The 19,513-nt window shown below is 33.1% G+C and overlaps 2 protein-coding genes across 2 annotated transcripts in view; both read left to right on the top strand.

Annotated features, from left to right (window-relative positions):
* LOC143229593 (uncharacterized) overlaps window positions 1-12,979 on the top strand; it is a 95,062-nt gene extending 82,083 nt beyond the window's left edge. Inside the window, exons 8-10 of the mRNA XM_076462153.1 lie at window positions 3,221-3,377; window positions 9,274-9,436; window positions 10,558-12,979. Coding sequence (XP_076318268.1) covers window positions 3,221-3,377; window positions 9,274-9,436; window positions 10,558-12,975 — 2,738 coding nt within the window. The 3' untranslated portion in view covers window positions 12,976-12,979. The remainder of the gene's footprint in view (window positions 1-3,220; window positions 3,378-9,273; window positions 9,437-10,557) is intronic.
* On the top strand, window positions 12,979-16,358 carry LOC143229594 (uncharacterized). The gene is made up of 2 exons (XM_076462154.1): window positions 12,979-13,753; window positions 15,674-16,358. The coding sequence occupies exons 1-2, from the start codon at window positions 13,273-13,275 to the stop codon at window positions 15,871-15,873; spliced, it is 681 nt and encodes a 226-aa protein (XP_076318269.1). The 5' UTR covers window positions 12,979-13,272; the 3' UTR covers window positions 15,874-16,358.
* Window positions 16,359-19,513: the final 3,155 nt, after the last annotated feature.

Raw genomic sequence — 19,513 nt, 5'->3', positions numbered from 1 at the left:
CCATGTAGGAGAATAAAGTAATCTGATCAAGGAATGTTTTACCTTATACAAAACCAAACAACATTGAAGGATGATTGATAGTCTAAATCTTCATGATGTACATCACATTAAAAATCATCATAATTCAGAAAGAATTAAACAATTTTAAACTATTAAACAACTACAAAAGCTTCTTAAAATAACACAAGTAAAAATTATTTGGCCAAATATCAAAAATCAGTTCTAGCAAAAATATCGATAAAATTGAGAGCATCAATTTATAGCTGTAAAAAAACAATCATAAAATGTAAGTTATGTATGTAAGTCTATGTATATTTGAAGCTGATAAGAGCATAAAAGACTGCGTGTTATTTTCATTTGCATGTGCATTTGTCTGACAAACATAATTGTGCAAGCCAAGTGACATTATGACAAAACATCGTTATCAGTGGTATGTTAGTGTAGATAATGTTATGGGTTTGAGTGGTTCACTTGTGATGTTATATTTTGTTAGTACTGTACAGCAAACTCACATATAGAAATATTTTCTGCTGTTTTCATCGGTTTTTAACTACATATCCGTAATGACTCCTAAAATGTTTTACTTGTTCGCTTTCCACATTAAATGAGGTAAGATTTCATTTGTATTTTATCAACTAAAAGAAAATAAATTACGTAACTAGGTAAGAGTGAATTGGTATATCGCATTTACTTTAGATCTTGAGACCATAATAAATATACGATTACCTGCAATTCAGAAGTCAGTTGGACAAGTTTCTAATCGTTAGTTTCGAACTAGCTTCATGCTACTGTTTACACGTGTATATAAATAAAAGAAATGTATATTTCAGTTGTATGTTTTTAAATACCGCCATCGAATGTTTGAGCATCGAATTCATATATCGCATTTTTTAAACTAATCACAATAATTACTTAACTTTTTAAACAATTAAATTATATGAATTGATTGAGTTACATAATGATACTGAATGGTAAATTCACCGATATGTTTTTTTTTAAAGTCAAGTATTTATTGACACTCAATATATACAAACGATTATATTTTGCTAGTACTTCTTTGTAGTCAATATTGCGATTTGTTTAAGTAACGTAATTAAGTTGTAATCTCAGTGGCGGTATATAAAGGGGGTGGAAGATGCAACAATAGAAGTAAAAGGTAATGGATTGATAGTGAGGTCAAAAATGTCAAATAATAATTTAATTGGCGCGTCATTCTCGACTTGAAATCTTTAGTCAGCTGGATTTAAGCATTAGGTTCGTTCTGTGTTCTATTTATATTATAATAATGTATGATCAAATTAAATGATAATCTATTATGAAGTGAACGTAATTGTAATTTAATGACTAAATTTTAAGTTATCGTATTATCAATAGTATTTGTGATAATCTAAATGAGGATGTTTCAAAACTCGTGTCAATAATTACTTGAAAACAATTTTAGTGATATTTCAAAACTTATAGAACTGATTCGAACTTAGCTGCCCTATTTTGAAACCTTTCTGTTGTTGTATAGAAACTTTATGAGATTTAGAAAATAGTATTTTAAAACTATTCTACTACTAACAGTGACATGAGTGGATCAGCGGTAAGTTTACCAACATATAACGCTAAAATCCTGAGTTCGTTTTCCTGCGGTGGACAAGCGCAGATATTGTATGACTTAGCATTAAAACAAACAAACGAAACGTATATAAAACTGCCATATTTCAAATTCACTGTAATTTCAATAATAACCTGACCTTACTTTAAGCGACAGTTTACAGTAACTGTATATTATCCATCAGTAGTGGTTTTAACTACGCTTTATTTTAAAACACGTGAATAAATAATAGTGAATAGTGCAAATATTAGGTGAATTTATTTCAAAATACCTGCAGTGTGTAGGGTGGTTGAGTGTATTTAAAAACATTTTAACCTATTTAATGTAATTAAAAATAATCTTTCGGTCTATTCAATGTAAGGAAATATAATTTTTACACCTTTTTAATTTTCAGTTTTCTTCATCATATAAACTGAATGTTAAAGCTGCATGTTCTATTTTCTGATGTCTTTGATGCTGCTTTAACTGATAGTTAGCACTAACTTTACTTTTAAAAAAACATAAATAAACAAAAACAATAAATAATATTTTTTCACACAAGCTCAAGTGTGGGTAATATTTCAGAACTATTATGTTTCTTTAATTGTTTACGCACTGTGTTTGTTTGTTTGGTTTTTGGAATTTCGCACAAAGCTACGCTAGGGCTATCTGAGTTAGCCGTTCATAATTTAGTAGTGTAAAACTAGGGGGAAGGTAGGTCATTACCACCCACCGCTAACTCTTGGACTACTCTTTTACCAAAGAATAGTGGGATTGTCTGTCACATACTAATACCCCCATAGCTGAAATGGGGACATGTTTAGCGTGACGAAAATTCGAACCCGCGAATTGCGAGTCGAACGCCTTAACTGCCTGACGCTTTACGCATGGTGTACTAACTTTATTGTAGCAATCTCTAACTTCAGATAAAAAATACCACGATGTAATTAAGTGTAAATTAAAAAATGACAAAAATGCACCACTTGTGTGTCTCAATGATATCCAGAAAACAGGATGGTTATGAAAAGTAAAATAAAAGATATGAAGATAATAGATGAATATATATCGTCTTATTGTCACTCCAGATAACAAAATATGTGAATGTCACAAATAAACAAAAAAATTAAATTTATTTACACAATAAAGAAAATAATTATTATAAATATGCCGACGATTCTCCAATTTTTTATTGATTGAAACTATAACTTTTACTTATTTAATTTTTAGCGCAATTTTGTTTAATTTTTGTTAAGAAAAAATCTATACAATGTACTGTCTGTACTCGCCACAGCTATTAAAACTCGATTTTTAGCGTTGTAAGTCCTTAAACTTGCCGTTTGGCCACTGGGAAAATCTCGGTGCACCAACAGATTTTTTGTTTTATATGTACGTGTCTACTTGTCTAACTATTAAAAATGGTTGATACTTCTAAGCAAAACAGAATAAAAAAAATTGTACTTTCAAATATCAGTATAACCGCATAGGATTTTTTACGGTGGATATGAATAACAAACCTCTTAGCTACACGTCTCCTTTGTATGTATCTTTGTATCTGATACCTATCCATCCCTTAACACTTTACTGTCCATACAGCTATTAAATATTCTTTGCCAAAATTCTTGTATTTTTTCTACATTTTAGTTACTGGAGGCCGGAGTCATCTGTATTTATTTGACTTTGGAAGCTTTGATAAACATTTTAAACCACGAGATAGAACCGTATCCCAAACTTTGTCACTACCAGGCTTAGGAAGTGTACTTTTAGCCCTCTTCAATGGTCAAAAACACGTGCCTTACAGGTTAGTCAGAAAAGGTGGCACCATATTAACTAAAATGATTATACATTGATTCAGTTCCTGCACATACTCGTTTCATATGCAATAACATAAAAATCGTATTTATATATGTGGAGATATATATATACATATACCTAGCTTATTCTAAATAGAGATTTAATATTTTTGTTTAATGAGGAAGAGAGAATATAGCTACATATATCTTTAAAAAATCAAATAATAATTAATTTTAAAGTTCATATTGCGCTTTTAAAGAGGAAATAACTACTGGTTTAAAGTCGATTTATGCTTATTGAAAATGATTTAATTTATTTTTAAATACATATTTCTTTGACACTGTTTATTTTTTCTTAAACGCAAAGATATGCAATAGGCTATCTGTACTATGCCAGCCATGTATTGAAACTCTTTTTTATTTAGTTTGTTTGTTTGTTTTGAATTTCGCGCAAAGCTACACGAGGGCTATCTACGCTAGCTGTCCCTAAGTTAGCAGTGTAAGACTAGAGAGAAGGCAGCTACTCATCACCACCCACCGCCAACTCTTGGGCTACTCTTTTACCAACGAATAGTGGGATTTACCGTCACTATACAACGCCCCCACGTGTGAAATGGCGACCATGTTTGGTGTTACGGGGAGTTGAACCCGCGACCCTCGGATTACGAGTCGAATGCCTTAACAACCTGACCATTTATTTAGAGTTATAAGCTTCTAGACTTACAAACGAGCCAGCCACTGGAAGGAGGTACTTGGCATTGTCAATGATTTTCAAGTGACTGAAATACAACACAGAAAAGCGTGAACGGATAAACATAATCCTTCACATAAAAAAAATGTTTTAAACAGGGTTGCAACTAAAATATGTCCAAAAAATCAGGTTTTTGGTTACAACTGTTACAGTTGTTGCCTTAGTCAAGCAATGTGTCTGCAGATATTCGTGTACTAAAGTGTATAATATTTGTAGAAGACGTTCCCTCCATCAATTTCTTGTGAATATCTCATTCATACAAGTTGTATCTTTGCTACACACTTGACCAGTAAATAACTATGATGCCCAGTACATCAATACTAAATGTCTACTGTTGAAACAGCTACTTCTCACATGCTTATATCATTTATCTTTGTCTAGGTGTTATAGAAATAGAATCTATACCTATGCAACTTCATCCAGAGCGCGGGCTGGGTAGCAGTTTTAAATGTACTTGTGTGTCACACTGTATGGAGATAAATTGTAGCTAATAATCCATATTTTAACATTATATAAGTTTTAAGTTCTTAAACTCATAATATTAATAAAAATCTTAATTTCCCTTAGTGTAAAATATTGCACTTTTTTTCTCTAGACAAATTATGTTTTCTAACTTATTCACTACTCCTTCAATAAGTATGAAATTTAATGAGATCATAGCTCATACAGAGCGTAATTTTCCTAGCCTTCAATCTTGTTTGATTACACAGCCATCAAATAGAAAAATCTATCTTTCAGAATTTGTTAATAATTCTCACATTTAATACTATATTATTTATAACAAATAGAAGACCAAAGTTATCACCTACAAATGACGTATTGTATTAAGCTGTTTTATGTACAGTAAATTGTACAAGCTTTGTTCCCACTGAAAAAAATATCCACCAGCTTGGATGAATTTGTAACGGCTTTTGTTGCATAATTAGAAAGCCAGAAAAACTGTTATAATTATTAAAATTGTCTGCTTTTTGCATATTATTATCCTATATTCTTTGGTGCATTATATAAATAAATAAAAATAAATTAGTGCACTATTATCATTAGTATAAAAAAGTAACGTTAAGAATCATAGACAGTAATCAGTAAGCAAAGAAGTCCCAGAAGTAAATACTTTATTTCTTGATTTCCATGTGTTTTATTTATTTATTACTATAAAAGTAACCAAAATGTAAAAATAGAAAACTCTCTAAGTTAGTTAAGTTAGGTAAAGTAAATAATAATACAATAAAAACAAATGAACAAAACAAATTTTAAGAACTCATCGAGGGCCGGATAAAATCACTTCGCGTGCAGGTCTCGAGCCGTACGTTGCACATGCCTGATCTTTACTAATTAAAAGTTAAAAAAAATAAACTAAAGTAGTTGCATACACAGACAATGAATTGTAATCAACAACATATAAATAATATTTTAAAGCTTCTGATCATGAGATTATATTAGCACAAACATATAATCTCTTTGCGACTTCTAGTTTTGATTCAAGCTAACCACAATTCAGAACGACTATAAAATAGTGCCAAAAGAGGTCTTATTGTGTGCACTTCACCCTCTTCCAAATATAAAAGTTAAGAAAATCTCAAAGAAAAACCGTATTATTAAGAAATATTTCAACCTAGATACAGTACACCAAAATCAAATGAAATACTGATGAAACAACACCTTGTAACCCTTACACGTAAGAAAAGTATATTTGTGTATTTATATTCTTTACCAAGTTGATTTTCAGTTTTCTCAGTGTAGGTTTGCTTTCTCTGTTAGAAGTTGATAATATGATTGGGTTTACCAAACTTATGTTTGGCATGACGTATAAACTACGTTCTGTTCATTTCGCGTCAACATATGACTTCACGCCTTCATGAATATTTCAATTTGATCCAACTGAACATGTCCTCCGCCATCACCCCAAGTACCAGGTGAAACATTATTTCCTTCAGATATAGTGTAAACTAACTCATTACTCTTATCTCTTCAATAAAATACTCCGCTAATATTTCAGTGTTCAAACTGAAAATATTTTTCCACCTTCATCAGTTTCACATATCTTCCACTAATGCTTTACAGACCAGTATTTATAGTTTCACCTCATATACTGCACTCTTAGCATTTAGACAGTATTGTTTATTGAATTTATATGACGCCTAACGTCTGTATATTTGTGAATCACCATACTCATATAATCGTATAAGGCACTCGACTTGTAATCTGAAGGTTTCGGGTTCGAATCCCATCACATCAAACATGCTCGCCCTTTCAGCCGTGAGGGCGCTATAATGTGACGGCCAATCCCACTATTCTCCAAGCCCGTTCCCTTGGCTGTGGTTTCGCTAGATAGTAGATAGGGACAGTGGAAATCTCGTTAATCCAGTTGGCGGTGAGTGGTGATGACTAGCTGCCTTTCCTGTAGTCTTACACTGCTAAATTAGGGACGGATAGCGCAGATAGTCCTCGTATAGCTTTCTGCGAAACCAAACCATATCCACATATACATTTGACAAACTGCCTCAGGAGAAACCAGAAAACAGTCAATCCCACTATTCGTTGGTAAAAGAGTAGCCCAACAGTTGGCGATGCGTGGTGGTGACTAGCTGCCTTTCCTCTAGTCTTACACTGCTAAATTAGGGACGAATAGCGCAGATAGTTTTCGTATAGCTTTGCGCGAAACCAAAACGAACCAAACCATATCCAGATACACATTTGACAAACTGTCTCAGGAGAAACCAGTTATTACTTGTGTCATCTATCGCTTAATAGCTGCTATACTTCCAGTAATTCCAATAATCTTATTAATTCCAGCAGATCATATTATCAATGTATACTCATACCAAAACAAACTAAATACAATGTTGATAATAAATTGCAGTTACTGTTTGATATAATTTGCTACGAACACCAATTTCCATTCACCTTGACACCGCAGTACCATCTATGAATTGATCTACTCACTACATTCAATATCAAAGAAAAATGCAGGCGAAGCCTACCAAAGCAAGTACGTTTCAAATAAGATTTATCGTAGCCTAATTTATATTCTGTCCTGATTAGGATAACGCGCTATCTTCTCTTTTGCATTTTCCTACAATTTATAACTATTCATGGTAATTTTTGACAAATAGAACAACACACAGTTCTTTCTTTCTTGTGTATTATTTGCCATCAGGCTCCAACAGGAGCTTTCATTATGTGACTACCATATGCAATTAAACAACCCACTCCATGCTGTATCTACAATAATGCCACTCCACTTCCATTATTTCCAGCATTAATATTCAACAGGAATAGGCAATTTATTCTGGGATACAGTAAAACTAAAGATTCGAATAAAACAGCTTTTAATGACAGAAACTCAGGTCCAATTCCTAATTTCACTTTAAATGTTATATTTTGTCAGATATAGTAAGAGCAAATAATGGTACAGCAATGTTGGACAAATATAGGCATGAATCATCAGTAATATAACCCAAAATCTAGAAAACTGTTAAACTATTGATTTCATTTTTCACACGTTCCATTGAAACTTCAACCCTTCCCACAGTGGGAATGTATTTACTTCTGACTTCATTTCCAATCTACCTTTCTTAATTGCCGAAGAATCACGAATATTAGAGTTTATTCAAACCATCTTAAGTAATGAAACCAATTTTGGACAAGTTATCATAATCCAGATAAATCTACCAGATCCATAATCTAAATCTAAAGTGTTTAACCAAAAAGGACCAACATGGATCACTACTTTCATTGAATTTTTGTGAGCCTCACATTTTATGAAAAATCATTTTCTGAAAGGCCAATGTTTCTACCTGTTAGTATCTGGTGTATTTTGGCTCTTACTATATCCCTGCACGAAGAAGCCTCCACGGGATGTTTTTGTATTGTATTTATGTGGTAATGAGTTACTAGTGGCTGACCCAAATGAATGTGGTCACAAACACAGTGACATATTCAGCCACTTAACTACTAAGTTGACAGGACCAACAGGGAGCAACCTAAATGAGAAATGTCCTGTGTCACTCTTCAAGGTGATGTAGGTAGAATAATGTGAGAAGCCCAGGGAACTATAATATATGAAGTCAGATTAGAGCATGTCTGATTTGGATGAAATCTGTGTAAGTGTGTAGCTCTGAAAAGTGGACACACAAATAACACTTCTGTTTTACGTATATTAAGAAATTAATCAGCGATATCGAAAAATTGTTTAACAATAAGTACTGCACTTTGAAAATCAATACGTTAATAAGGTTTTGCCAAATATATTTTCGCTTTAAATCTATAATAATCAAATAATAACATAACCATCTTCAGTATTTTAAAGCTGTGTTTCTTCAAGCAAACGTTAAACATTTTAGGCTTAATATATCACAACAACTGCAAGTAATGTTCAATTGAAATGTTCTTAATAGCTGTTAAAAATAGAAAGAAATTTACGATTTTGTTTATTTTAAATGGCATTCAAGAATAAGATATTTTTGTTTCCCTGTATTAATATAAGTTTTAGGTATACCCAACTGTGTACACTTTCATTCCAAAAGAGAATTAGTGGTTATTCAGTTATTCATCTAAATTCATTACTCAGAATTTCCTTACATCTTAGAAGAGGTGAGTTTTTAAACGAAAATGCATGGCGTGATAATTACCACGGTCGGGTTGTGGATGAAGCAGTTAATAATTCATTACCCTTTGTAGCAAAAATTCATCCTGCATTTTGGAGCCCTACGTGTGTGACCTCTATCATTGATCTTTTCTAGGAGCTGGGAGTCGATGTTTCTCAAAGATATAGTCCTCAGCTGATCAAAATGAAACTTTTGTTGCCTAAAATACTTTTATATGCATTCAAAACACAAGGTTTTTGTATTATTTCCATTAAGAACACAAAACTATGCTCCAAATAAAATAATAAATCACATACACTTGGTAATAAGTCTTTCAAACATGTTTCTGTTTTCTACCAAAACACGATTTTAAAGTCATTTCAAATGTTTAAAAAGCACAATTAGATCAACACCTTAAGTTATATATTGAAATTCAGTTGAACTACAACATTTCTTCTTCACTTGATAAAAAGCATTCAAAAATATAATGAAGTTTGTACTTCAAATAGCCTTAAGTGCTAGTCTGATTATTTTTCACAATTCACGTCTTGTATTTATGTATTGTAGAAACGAAAACCTCACAAAACTTGTCACCATGGCCCTGGGAACCCTAAATTGCCGAGCAGTCATGATGGTGCATATTTCGCCATCTTTAGAACGTTCTGCCGAAACACTTTTTATTGTCCAACTTGCTTCTAGATTGCACCGTCTTAGGCAAAAAAAGTTGAAAGTGAGTTACAATTAACTGATTTTTATGTGATTAATATATATGTATATATTTAATATCAGCTATATATCTTAAGGGTATTTTTATTTAATTTTTAATAAAAGAAAACTAACATAATTATTTTCAAACAATAAATTTATGAGTAAAGCATTTTCGAAACATTGACAGCAAATGTCTTGACTTTAGAATCTGCTCATGAAAATCTAGTTAAAGTTAAGTATTTTCGTTTCCACTATGAAAATGTTATACCGAAATAAAGACAGGACACTATATTACCAAAGTACTGGGACAACATCTTCAAATATAAAATTAGCCTTTCAAACCTGAATTTGTATATTTTACTCAACTAAAAAGCTGCACTTGTTTTATAAATGTGTGCAGAAGGTTTTAAGTAAGGCACCATGAGGTAAAGTACTGATTGCCCTTCAATATGAAATAATTATTCAGTGACAGAAGGGAGTATGCATTTTTACATAATTTCAGTCACATTGAGGCTTCTCAAGTCAATAATGTGCAATTTTTTAGAAACTCTAATTCGATATACAAGTGCTATTTTGTAAAGTTATCGCTACAGGCATTCAGTAAAATTTAGTTATGGGTTTCTTATATAAACATAAAACTAGTGAATTTAAGGCACTGGAGAGAATCATGACGATCTGGTTTCAGAACGAAACCCATTTTATGGAGAATAAATTTGGAATAAAAAGTGCAATTATTTAAATAGTTACATGACTAACTCATCTCGAGGATTGTACATAATAAGCGTAGTTTGAACTCCTAAAGTTTCATTACGTTTTTAATCATATACATGTAATTAAACCTTATGCTACCTCAGTTCATATAGTAATTTTTAAAAATATTTTATCTTCTCTATATCCCACAGTTTATGTTTTTCTAATTTGCAGTATCATCCTTGGCACTGAAATACTATTATAAAAAATATAATGTATTAGATATTGTATGTTAAACTTTGGAAAAATATCAATGTCTCTTGAAACTAAGAGTCAATTTTTGTTCAGTTTGTTTAGAAGCTCAGTATATTTGACAGTGATGTCTATAGTAAGACTACTGTTCGTTTGACGATAACGCTATTAATAAAATCTCTATAATTTATTCTTGTCCAGCAATTTTTTTACCAAACATCTGGGAAATTGGAGAGTAAGGACGTGTGTCAGCCTTGTGTCAAATCTGATGCAGTTAGTGAAGATGAAACAGCGTCCAGAGTCAGTGACTCGGATTATACTTCAGGCAGTGAACAATCTTGTATAACGGCCATCTTTGTGGGAAACACAGACATCTCAAGGGAGAGGTGTTCACTAAACAAAGAAAAGTCTCAGAGAGTCCAGAAGTACTTTTCCAAACCATCAAAATCCCAGACAACATCAAATGAAGCAGACCCACAGCTTTTTACAGTTGATACTAAAAAACTAGGGGTTTCAGGACGAAAGGGGCCTCTTTCCAAATTATCATCTTCTTCCTCTTCCGGTCTTAAAGTTCGAAATCAAAAGAAGTTTCCGAATAGTGCTATTCTGATTCAACAAGTACCAAACCAAAATCAAGTCAAAGATTCTGTGGGTTCTTTGTCCAATAGCCAATCGACAAATACACAGTATCTTGAAGTTAGCTTTAATCAAAGTCCACACAAAGTTAGCATCAAACAACATCACGAGACGACCAAACAAAATCACCCTGGTCCTAGCTGTCCTTCAACTTTGACAAAAATACCGATGAGTAAAAGAGAGCAAAATATCCCAAGTGATGAGTTATGGATTGATGGACCAAGATTCACAAAACCAAAATTTGACCCCAAAACACTTCAACATCTTCAGAAAGAGCAGTGGGTTGATGGGCCCGCAATGTGTGAACCATGTGATGAAATCAAGAGGAGCATGATAAGACGTTGGGTTAGAAAACATTCATCTTCTCTACATCTTGACCCAGGAGAGGCACAGCCAGAGGTATGGATTGACCTTCCTGAGACAAGTGCTTCGGAAGACAGAGTTCTGCTTTATTCTCGGTCGTCTGATGCAAATAGCAAACGCTCACTTGTGACAGATACAAAGAAGCAGTTTCACTCTATAAAACCAACTATATCAAATGTCGACAAAGATCAAGCACAGTTAGAGTGCGAATCTAATAATAAAACATACCTGAAAAGTGAGAATTATTCAAGAAATGTACTCATGGATAAAGACTGTATTAAAGAAAACAATGGCTTATTTATGAGCAGTCAAGCAAAATATGGTATGGATGGTCTTTACGATATTTTCAATACACAAATAAACTCCAAAGATCTTACTAGCACATGTTCACGTAAGGAGGAATGTAGCAACACTGCCATTACTGACAGTGGAAACAGAATCAGTGAATTCAATAGATCTGAAGTTTCAGATATTAGTTTGAGTGACGATGAAAATGATGAAAGCAATGAATTGATACAAGTATTTCAGTCTCTCCACTCAGTCTCGTATGATTCTCTTGAAACATCTAATCTGAATGACCTGGAAGAAGAAACAGAGATGCAGGACTCATCTGTTCAGGTATCAGAAGAAGATATATTAGATGCCTGCAAAGACACTCGTTCTTCATTTTCTGAAAATCCACTTCCTGAAGTTGACCAACTACAGTTTATTGGAAGATTTTATCCGTTGCGTATTTACAGTGAGGACAATATACACTTTCAAAATGAAGAGCAAGAAATTATAGAAATTAGTGAGAAATTAGAAAGTCTAAGCCTTCCAGATGAATATAAAAGTGATTATGATAATTCATATGTGCCCTTATTAGAGCCAGGTTGTGGTCAAGCATTTTACAGTGATGGTCTGAGACAAAGGAAAGAAGGAGGATGCTGTTTCTCTGTTCGCAGTAATGCCCTACCTTTTAAGTTAAAACGGCTAACTGAGTTACGAGAACAATCACAGCAAATAAGGAAGAAAATTGCTGGTCTAGATTTAGAACCTTTAAAAAATACCAAGGAAAAATGGTCTACAATGCCTAGTTGGTTATCTCGACCATTAATATCACATACTTTCAACCATAACTGCACATCAAGCGATGAAGATCTAATCAGTGAAGATGCATTAAGTGTAAAAAGTGAACCAGTGGAAGCTACGATGTCTGCTAATCCAATGAATCGATTACAGCTAGAAACATTCTATGAAGAACTTCATCGCATGCATTCATTCCCACGTTTTATCTCTTCCTTTGTAAATTCACCAAAGGGAAAAAAAAACAACGAACAGCTAAAGGAAGAGATTTTAACAACTAGTCATGAACAAATGTGTGAAACAAGACATAACAATCAGTTTTTCGACTTAAACAGTGAACAGGATGTGGAGAACTTAAATGGATTTGATAAACAGCAACTACTTGAAACATTGAGTTATTCAGGTGAAAATTCTACAACACGTCTCAATACGACTGATAAAGACAGAGACTATCGTCAAGATTTATTGGCTAATTTTCCTAGAAGAAGTGAAAGTTTGGATACGGGACTAGCTGACTGTTATTATAGGAATAAGATTTATTCTTCACAAGAGTAAAACTGTGGTGGAGATTTGTCCAGCCTCGACACGTTTAGCAGCTCTTATTCTGTTCAGCAACCTTTTATTAATAAACCTTCCCCACTGCTTAATGTTCTCACTAAAGACAAGTCTGTTTCTGATGACTTGTCAGTAAATGATTCCAGGTCACTCTTTGATCGAGAACAGAACACTAATTTTGATACAGATTTAGTGAATAACCGAGTGCATAAAATCAGAACCTTCCACTTGAACAACGACAGTTTAGCAGATATTAATAGTTCTTCGTCACATAAACTTCCCAAGAAATTGCACCAAATGTTTGTGAAAGAGCTTTCAGGGAACAAGAAAACTCCACAAAAGGAAGAGATCCACGGTAAGATCCCAGGCTATACTAGTGGTTTAGTAAATGAGAGTTGTATACGACGTAGCGTCTCCTCGACAAACTGTGATATTTCGAAGATTTTTTCTAGCCAAAGAAATTTAAGTCTGCAGAACTCAGACAAATCCACAGTTTCGTGGAATCCATCATTTCCTTCCCCGTATTCTAAAGTCACCAAAGCTAGAGAAGCACATTGTTTAAGTAACTATAGTGGTCGTAGTGATGTTGCTTGTCAAGTCAGTGAGAACACAGAAACGAAACTCATTAGTAAAGAACACCACTACTCAGGAACAAGTAGTGGTTACGAGAGTATGGTTCGTGAAAGCGAAGATACATCTTGTAGTCCAGAATTTGAGAGTAAACGGGGAGGAGTTCATCATGGAAGAATAAAAATGAACCATGTGAAGAATGTTTTTGGTATGGCTGTTCAGTAAAGTTTAGTTTACCATCAGTTTTCAAATTAGAAATAATATCATTTAAATCTGTTTATATAGAAACTTTTTTTCAGATTAAAGACTTGATCTTGAAACTGAAGAAAACTGTAGTTTACATATAACGTCAATAATTGTCTATCAGTTGCTGCATTAAACTAACAGTGCTCTAATTATTCGATTTGTCAATATCCAACTGTTCTACGTTACAACAAACAGTGTAGTAATTATTAGTACTTTCAATGCTTAAATGTTTAATGTATTTAAACAGTGTGATAATGTTTTGTATAACGGTATTCGTCTCTCTATTGTATTCAAACATGTAATATTGTAACTATTCATGACCCCATAAGCCCCCGCTGGTATAGCGGTGAGTCTACGGATTTACAACGCTAAAATCAGGGGTTCAATTTCTCCTCAGTGGGCTCAGCAGATAGCCCAATGTGGCTTTGCTATAAGAAAAAATACAATACAAATATGACACCATAAACAGAAAGCGTAATACATACCCAATTACTTTTTATTTTACGACCATTATGACTATTTGTCTTCAAGTGCCAATCAGTACAATGGGCTAAATGTGTTGTGTACACTATAAGAATCCAGCCCAGAATGTTGGTGTTGTAAGTCCTCAGTCTTGTCGCTGAGCCACCACATGGCTAACAATAATGGAAGGATGGAATGACTGATTATATTGTGTATGTGATAAAAACTTACATTTATTTCTGGGGCTTCTTTTTAAACTTCTTTGAATCAGAAAGTAAGGACTCTGAATATTTACATTATAAAGATACACAATATCATTATTGTAATAAATGGTGATGCAGAGTGATAGGTTGCACAAGACTATACTTCTGAAACTTTGTGTAATAAAATTACAATACTGTATTTTGTCTTTTAAACCTAGTATTAATAAAGAAACAAGGAAGGAATTTTCTATTCTTGTTTGAGTGCTGAAAGCTTATGGCTCATACTCGTGAGTCTACTGTAGAAAGACGATAAGCCATCCGTCTTTCACGCCAATATCTTGGCTGTTGCGGTACCGATTGGCACGCAAATTTAACAAAACAACAGCGCTTTCTGCCTCAACAAGCAAGTTTGTATTTTTAAAGTTCTTCCAGCCATGTATATAAGAAACGGATGATGGCTACTTTGGACATATATTTACATTTGAAGGTAGGTTCATAAAGATCGTGATAAGTAATAAAAATCGAATCAGGTATACACGCTTGCTGTTGCTGGCGCACAAAACTTATAATCACTGATTGAAATTCCCCATTAGGTTTGTTTCGTTGTCAAGGAGACCCATTGACGCAACATTATCAAATTGTGTCTAATTGGAACCCTCGGCTACAAACAACTCCATAATAACCGGCATGGTTTACCCGCAGCACATTTAAATTTTGAGAATGTCTAAATTAAAATGAGATTCTTCAGCTCAGCAGGATAATAAAGCAAAAAAAAGGAAGACAGTTCAAAGACAAGACCCAAAACTTCACAATAAGATTCACTGCCTTTACCATCACAGTTAATAATTAACAGGGTCATATTGTTGACCAAATAGAAATATGTCTTTGAGAATACGTTTTCTTCTCATGTTTCAATTTATAAAGATATCTCAAGAAATTTTTGGCATAACGTAAAATGTTATTCAACTAATACACTAAGGTGATGATCATGTATACATTAAAAAATGTTTTAATCTGATACTAAAAATAGCAATGTCATTTTTATAAAATATTTATTTAAATAAAATTTATCATAATCATTATTTCCCAGTTATATGACGAACATTCAGCTTGTCTTTGATGAAAATAATTTTTAAATAGTAATAAACAGGTGAAATGTTTTTTTATAAAAAAACATTAAAAATCCAGCTAAAATAATTGCAACACCTTTCATGTAGGGTCATACCACAGAAGTCGGTCTGCACCAGCACGTGCCGTAGCGTTTAATGATAGTGGACGGTCACAGAGTCCCTCACCAGTAAGTTATCAGCCTCATCCAATCAGTGAGCAGTCTAGACAGAGTCAAAACAGTAGAACTGGTGATGAAGATATATCTTGCACTGGCCTGTTTTGCTGCAGAATGATGGATCTGTACTGAACTCTACAAATAACTGAAATATATTGTCATATATGTTTGTTCTTTTAAAACGAACTAAAACTACATTTCGTGAGTGATGTAAAGAAATTGTTTAAATACATACAAACAATATCATTATAGGTGCTCAGTTATCCACTACAAAACTTCGTTTGCTTGTTTGTTTCAAAATGAAAAAGAAACCTTCTACAGATATATTTTCTACCACAAACTGCAAGCAAAAGTATAAAAATAATGGAAAATCTTTTAACAGACACATACAACTAGATCAACTAGATGTGACTTATATATTTGGGTAAAATCTCCGATAGAATGTAATCTCACAAAATATTTTTCAAATTCGCTTCTGGTTTAATGTTCAATAAGCACTATAAACTTAAGAATAAAGCATCCTTAAGTTTATCCAAACTCATATTTTTTGGAATAATTTAATAGTTAGTAATCTACAAGTGATGTAAGCAAATTGTTTTAAAATTATTTTTGGCTTGTTGTTTTGACAAAACACACCTCAGATTAATTATAGTATAATTTATATCCACAATGTTTATAAATTGGTCTAAATATCCGAGTGTTCTTAAGCAAATATTTTGATACCGCAAAGTTTTGTCGACACCTATTTAAGACTTACCTTCCAGAAACACATTTTAGGGTAACTTGCTTGATTTATAGTTTGTATCATCATTTCATTCACCAGTATTTTCTTCCAGCTCTTGATTGAGACAAATTTTATGTTATCATTCGATTAAGACACTTTATGCCACCACATTGAAACATACTCTACTAGAACTTCATTAAACTATAATTTTTCCCTTTTGTTTAAAACGTACTCTCTAGTGCAACTATTTTAAGATACGCAGTTTACCCATTTGTTTAAAATATACTTGTTACTGCAACATTATTGAGATTTTTTTCCTTTTATTCGAAACATACTCTCCATTGTAATTTTGTTGAGATATACATTTTGCCCACTTATTTGAAACGTACCTTACTTTGTGCCACTAGCTGGTAGCGATAAACTCCTGACATCGTTTTGACATGCAATGTGACTCCAGTAGATGTATTTTTTGTTGAATCATAGTTCATGTTACCACTTGATTCAGACATACCTTGTTCGTCCCTTTCTTATTGTTTCTACTTTTAATTGGTTGTGATATATATTTTGTTGCTCTACTTCACTGAAAGAAATTCCTGGAAGTTTTTGGCTAACATATACTTTTAATCACCAACTGAATGAAGCAAACTTTTTCATGTAATTTGGAGAGATATGTTTCATTGAATGTCTTTGTGACAAGTTTGCATAAAATACAAATTTTTAGCTAATCATATAATCCAAACACATGCCTTGCAAGTTAGGATTCATAAAATTATATATCGCATATGACCATGCAATAATAAGTTCTAATTTACTTGGCATACTTTATTAATGAAAGAAACGGCTACATTTATGAAAACACAATGTCTAAAATAGTTCATGAATATTCCATTCTCACATACAAGTCCTTGGCATTACAAATCAGTCTCAGTTATCCGGCATGTAAAAGATTCTAGTGTTATATATTTTATTATTACAGAAACAAAAAATAGTGTTTTAAGAAATTACACTTATAACAGTAAGGTGTCAAGTAAAATATTTTATTATTTCGATTTGAGATATCATTAAAAATATATATATTTGATTTCTTACGTTTTTGTTGTTGTTATTATTTAGATAGGAATGGAACTGGAACTTTACTAAGTTTCTGTACTACATCAAAATCTCGATGTCACTGTTTCTCAAATACAGATTGTTAATCATTGTACTCTACTAAGGTAAGATACATTAGTACGAAGTCAATATATACAGTTTGTCCTCTATCTTTCAGAAATCCTAAAAATGAAATATACATAAAATCACGGTGTCCCTTCTTTTGTCCAAAGAACTTGTGTGTGTATAACGTTATAGTGTTCGCTCTTTTACCAGAAACAATGTACGAGTACAGAGGGTAAATAACATCATGATGCCCTCTTTACTAGCGGAAAAATAAACTTTGAATAATTAATGTAAATCAAATAAAGTGTTAATATCTCGTAATAACTTTTAGTTTACCTTAAACAAAGTTAAGTATAATAGTACTCAAAATAATTTTGCCTAAAGTTCTGATACACAAAAAATTCTGAAAAAGATAGAGAATGAAATAGATCTGGAAAATAGAGTAGATATGAGTGAACAAATAACATATATTTTATTCACAGTAGAAAAGTACAGTCTCTAATTTAGTAGATGGTTTCTGGTTTTCAGTTGAACTCGAACTGGTTGTTGGGAGAAAGTACATAAGAAATAGATTACAACCAGACGAAGACAAATCACGAGTAATGCAATTCCACACTATTAAATCAAATCAGTGTCTTAGATCAGTATCACGCAATCCTTAGATTACCTATAATTCCCACTAAACATATTCAAGTATGTCGTACCCCTAATTCATAATATACCTTTTGGAATATGTGTAGTCCCGTTCCATTGCGTCAGACAGACATACAGTCAAACAAGAATGATGTTATGCAGTACGCAACCTTTCTTAAAGATAGAAGATTATCGCAGAGATATATCTTTTATCTATCATTCCTTCAATACAAGAAGCCTACAATATTTGGATTTGTATATTATGTTAGCTCCTCTGTTAATTAAATAAAATATACATCTTATAGCAGGGGCGTAGATTCTCGAAGGGATGGAGGGGATACATCCCCCCTTCATTTTAGGTGAGAGGTATGGTGCATACAATCATCCTCCCTTACAGTTTTGTCTGTTGAATTGTTTTATTGCATCACAGGCCTACAAATTGTATTTGTTCCTGTGATTCTCGTGTTCTTACCAATCGAATTATATAATTAGGCCAAGATGTAGGCTTTTTCAGTGGCCGAAATGTACATCTTTAATGTAGCCGTGCTTCTAAGCTTTTCGATCTTAGCGATAGTTCGCAAGTATCAGTCAGTAGGCCTAAGTATACATGCAAGTATCGTGGCAACATGATTACTCTGCGACTGCATGTTTACAGCTTCCAGGTTTACGTAATCAGAGATTACGAATTTGCAAACTGAACAGTTCACATAAGTGATTGCAAAAATCATCCCCCCCCCCATCAGGTGTAAAAAATCTACGCCCCTGTCTTAAAGTCAAGTCATCTTTTGTTATCCTAAATGCCTAAAAGAACATGGAATACATAGTTTCATGATAATCATTAACCATCTTCTCTAAGTTCTTACAGAGACAGCTCGTCAAAGCAATCGGATAGTATTTCAAAGGAATCTTGAGATCCTTCCCAGATTTAGGAAAAGGTAGTACAATAGCATAGCACCAAGCATCGGGAAAAACATTCTCCTACCAGATCCGATTAAAAACAATCAGAAGAATAGCAAGAGGCGCAAGAGAGATGGCGCACAATCTCGTAATTAATTGAAGAGCAAGTTTAAGTTCCAGCAGTGTTAGGGGATAATTATTGTCATAGAGACGATCAGCCTGAAAGGAAAGAGGCGTTCGTTCTGCCCGCGTTTTGATGGCTAAGAAGATGAAGCAGAAGTATTAGATGCATGAGAAAAGCTTTCGACAAGAGTATTGGAGATGCTCTGAGTATCTCCTGGCCAGAAAAAATATTGAAAGGGG

The sequence above is a fragment of the Tachypleus tridentatus genome, chromosome 10 (genome assembly GCF_004210375.1).
Source record: "Tachypleus tridentatus isolate NWPU-2018 chromosome 10, ASM421037v1, whole genome shotgun sequence".
NCBI classification, from domain to species: domain Eukaryota; kingdom Metazoa; phylum Arthropoda; class Merostomata; order Xiphosura; family Limulidae; genus Tachypleus; species Tachypleus tridentatus.
The sequence above is the reverse complement of the archived record's forward strand: the minus strand, read 5'-3'. Positions and strand labels throughout refer to the sequence as shown.

Excerpts from the sequence above, each read along its gene's own strand:
- LOC143229594 (XM_076462154.1), top strand. The coding sequence starts at position 13,273 with ATGTTTGTGAAAGAGCTTTCAGGGAACAAGAAAACTCCACAAAAGGAA. Across the intron at positions 13,754-15,673 it reads CCATGTGAAGAATGTTTTTG|GGTCATACCACAGAAGTCGG; the intron begins GTATGGCTGTTC and ends CCTTTCATGTAG.